The sequence below is a fragment of the Alligator sinensis genome, unplaced genomic scaffold (assembly GCF_000455745.1).
Source record: "Alligator sinensis unplaced genomic scaffold, ASM45574v1 scaffold948_1, whole genome shotgun sequence".
Taxonomy (NCBI): Eukaryota; Metazoa; Chordata; order Crocodylia; family Alligatoridae; genus Alligator; species Alligator sinensis.
Genome location: NW_005843093.1, coordinates 241,962 through 245,460, shown reverse-complemented (window position 1 = coordinate 245,460; position 3,499 = coordinate 241,962). Strand labels below are relative to the sequence as shown.

General features: G+C 71.5%; 1 protein-coding gene across 1 annotated transcript in view; it reads left to right on the top strand.

Moving 5' to 3' along the window:
* Positions 1-2,120, top strand: part of CCKBR (cholecystokinin B receptor) — a 3,611-nt gene extending 1,491 nt beyond the window's left edge. The window contains exons 2-5 of the mRNA XM_025193724.1: positions 15-440; positions 679-940; positions 1,016-1,143; positions 1,282-2,120. Of these exons, the coding sequence (XP_025049509.1) occupies positions 15-440; positions 679-940; positions 1,016-1,143; positions 1,282-1,790 (1,325 nt within the window). The 3' untranslated portion in view covers positions 1,791-2,120. The remainder of the gene's footprint in view (positions 1-14; positions 441-678; positions 941-1,015; positions 1,144-1,281) is intronic.
* Positions 2,121-3,499: the final 1,379 nt, after the last annotated feature.

Genomic DNA, 3,499 nt, shown 5'->3' with positions numbered 1-3,499 from the left:
GGGCGGGCGGGCAGCGAGCACCAGCCCCCCCAGTGCCCTCGTGCCCGACCCCAGGGCTCCTGGCCCCCCGGCCGCTGCTCGGGAAGGACAGGGCGGGACCCCGGGCGGCCGGCTCCCAGCCCGTCTGCCCTCCCCGGGCTGGGGTGAGCACCCAGGCGGCGCTAACCTCCCCCCCACTGCGGGCACAGAGCTGGAGGTGACGGTGCGGGTGCTGCTCTACGGGCTGATCTTTGCGCTGAGCGTGCTGGGCAACGCGCTGGTGGTGGCGGTGCTGGCCCTGAACCGGCGCCTACGCACGGTCACCAACGCCTTCCTGCTCTCGCTGGCGCTGAGTGACCTGCTGTTGGCGCTGTGCTGCATGCCCTTCACCCTCGTCCCCAACCTCATGGGCACCTTCGTCTTCGGCGACGTCGTCTGCAAGCTCATGGCCTACCTCATGGGTGAGTGCCTGCCCTGCCGGGGGCACTGCTGGGGGAAGTCTGTGGCATGGGGTGGAGTGGGGGCACTGCCGCAGGAAGATCACAGCGGTGAGTGGGCTGGGGGAAGCTTGCAGGGTGGAGCGGAGGCACTGCTGGGGGAAGCTCACATCGTGGGGCAGGCCGGGGGCACGGCTGGGGAAGCCGGCAGCGGGGGCAGGTGCTGCTGGTGGCCCCGGCACTGACGGTTGCCCCGGCACAGGCGTGTCGGTGAGCGTCTCCACCTTCAGCCTGGTGGCCATTGCCCTGGAGCGCTACAGTGCCATCTGCAACCCGCTGCAGTCGCGGGCCTGGCAGACGCGCTCGCATGCCGCCCGTGTCATCGCCAGCACCTGGCTGCTCTCGGCCCTGCTCATGCTGCCCTACGCCGTGTACAGCACCACGGTGCCGCTGGCCCGGCCCCCGCGGCCCCCGCTCTACCAGTGCCTCCACTCCTGGCCCAGCCAACACTTCAAGCAGGCCTGGTGAGTGCTGTGCCATGCTGGGCTGTGGGGCAGGGGCGCAGTGGCCCTGCTGACCGGCTGCACTACTTTGCCCAGGTACCTGCTGCTGCTGATGATCCTGTTCTTCGTCCCCGGCGTGGTGATGGCCGTGGCCTATGGGCTCATCTCGCGCGAACTCTACCATGGCATCCGCTTCGAGATGGACATGAAGAGGGAGGCTGGCGGTGAGTGTGGGGCTGGGCTGGGCTGGGGGCTCCGACCAGACTGGGCTCTGCTCCCCTGCTCTGCGCTGCCAGGCCCAGGTCCTCCTGGGCACCCAGCGCCAACGACAGTGGCCGTGACCTGTCCACGCGGTGTTGCAGGTGGCCGGAGTGGCGGAGAGGCAGGCAGCGAGGAGGGCGATGGGTGCTACGTGCAGCTGATGCGGGCGGGCGGCGCGCTGGAGCTGGGTGCGCTGAGCGGCGCGGGGCCGGAGCGGGCGCGCAGCAGCCGGTCGGAGGCGCAGCTGGGGGCCAAGCGGCGTGTGATCCGGATGCTGGTGGTGATCGTGGCGCTCTTCTTCCTGTGCTGGCTGCCCGTCTTCACCGCCAACACAGGGCGCGCCTTTGCCCCGACCGCCGCGCAGCGTGCCCTGGCCGGCACCCCCATCTCCTTCATCCACCTGCTGTCCTACGCCTCGGCCTGCACCAACCCACTCGTCTACTGCTTCATGAACCGCCGCTTCCGCCAGGCCTTCCTGGCCACCTGCACCGGCACCTGTCCCTCCTCCCGCCGCGCCCGCCGGCCCCCTGCCGATGATGATGCCACCGCAACCGCCCCCGCCCTCTCCAAGGGCAGCTACACCACGGTCAGCAGCATCGGGCCCCTCTGAGCTCACCCCCCCGCCACTGCAGGATGCCCCGGGTCCAGTCCAAAGAGCGTTGTCCCCCCACCTGGGCCTGGCCTGGGGCCGGTGCCTTCTGCGCTGGCATGGGGGTGGGGGGGCCGGGCCACGCTGGCTGAAGGGTTGGGGGCCCGGGGCCAGCCCCCCCCAGCCTGAGCTCCCAGGGCCGGCCCTGCCCAGTTGGTGCCCTGGCATCTTGCATTAATCTGGCCCCCCTCCCTGCCGCGCCACCTCGTGATGTGTCGTCCGCGCGCCTATGCCGTCAGCAGAGCCCCCCACTCAATAAAGCCTGGGACTTGGCTCTTGTGCCCCGTGTCTTCTTCCCCCCCCCCCCTCCCAGCTGGGCATGTTTCTCCCCCACCCCAGGGCCAGGTGCAGCATGTGACCCCCACCCCCACATGGCGCCAAGCCCAGCATGTCCCACTAACGGTTTTGTGCTCTCAGCCCCACTGACTGCCCCACGGCCCACCCTCAGCACGCGGGAAGCGTGGGCTGCAGGTCGGGAGTGGGAGTGGGGGGTCCGTGGTGCAGCTGTCCCTGCCCCACACCCCCCTCCCTGCTGCACACCAGCTGTGGCCGCGCGCCGCGGTTCCCCAGGGAACTCGAGCTGCTGCGGCTCCAGCCCCCATCCGCCTGCTTTAATCCAATCTGCCGGCGGCAGCTGCAGGAAGTGGCCCGGGTCAGGCAGGGAGGGACTCAGGCGTCCGGCTCTCACCACTCTGGCCCTAGCCAGCTGGCACCCCCCCCACCCGCCGAGCCAGGCCCTTCGCGGGCCTCCCCGAGGGCCCCAGGCCCCCAGCCCCGCCGTGACGCCAGCTTGGCCCTGGCCCTCGGGGATGGGAAGCGGGGGCTGCAGGCAGGAACTGCGCTGACCCGGGCGCAGGGCACGGCGCCAGCCCCAGACAGCCTCACGTCCGGCCTGGTGGCACGTGGCACGGAGGCTGGCGCCAGCAGGGCCAGAGGGGGAGCTGGGCTAGGCAGTGACCACCCCTGCCGGGGCAGGAGGCCGGGCCCCGTCCGTAGCAGCCGTTCTGGCGCCCCAGGCAGAGGACTGCGCCGTCCGGCCCCGGTGCAGCCGGTCACTAGGGCGGCTCAGTTTCACCGGGACAGACACGTTCCCTCCGTGTCCTCGTGACCCTTCACCAGACGCAGGCACAGGCCGCGTGCCCCAGACCGGCAGTACCGTGCTCTGCCCACCCGTGTCCCCAGAGCCCCTCGCCCAGGGCAGTCCTGCGCAACACGTGTCCCGCTGCGATGCCTGTCCCGCGGCGCTGCCTCAGCGGGACCCGGGTTCGCCTGCGCGGCTGCCCTGGGGGGGATCAGGGTGGCTCTGGGGCAGTTTGTTCCTGGCTGGGATCGGATTTGGAGCAAACTTCGGGGAAGGCGGACACCGCTACCGCCGCGGGGACCAGGGAGACCACAGCCCCCACAATGCACCACGGCCCTACCGAAGACTACAGCTCCCACAACGCGCCGCTCCCATGCACTACAACTCCCAGAGTGCCCTGCGCCGGCCCGGGAGTTCCCTTTTCCAGGCGCCGCCCCACGCCCCATCGCCCCGGATCGGGGCCGCGGCCGGGCAGTGGAGCCATGGCGGGGCCGGGTCGGGCGGCGCTGGCGCTGGCGCTGGCGCTGGCTCTGGCTCTGGCGCTGGGATCCGGATCGGGATCGGGCCCCGGGTCGGGGTCGGGATCGGG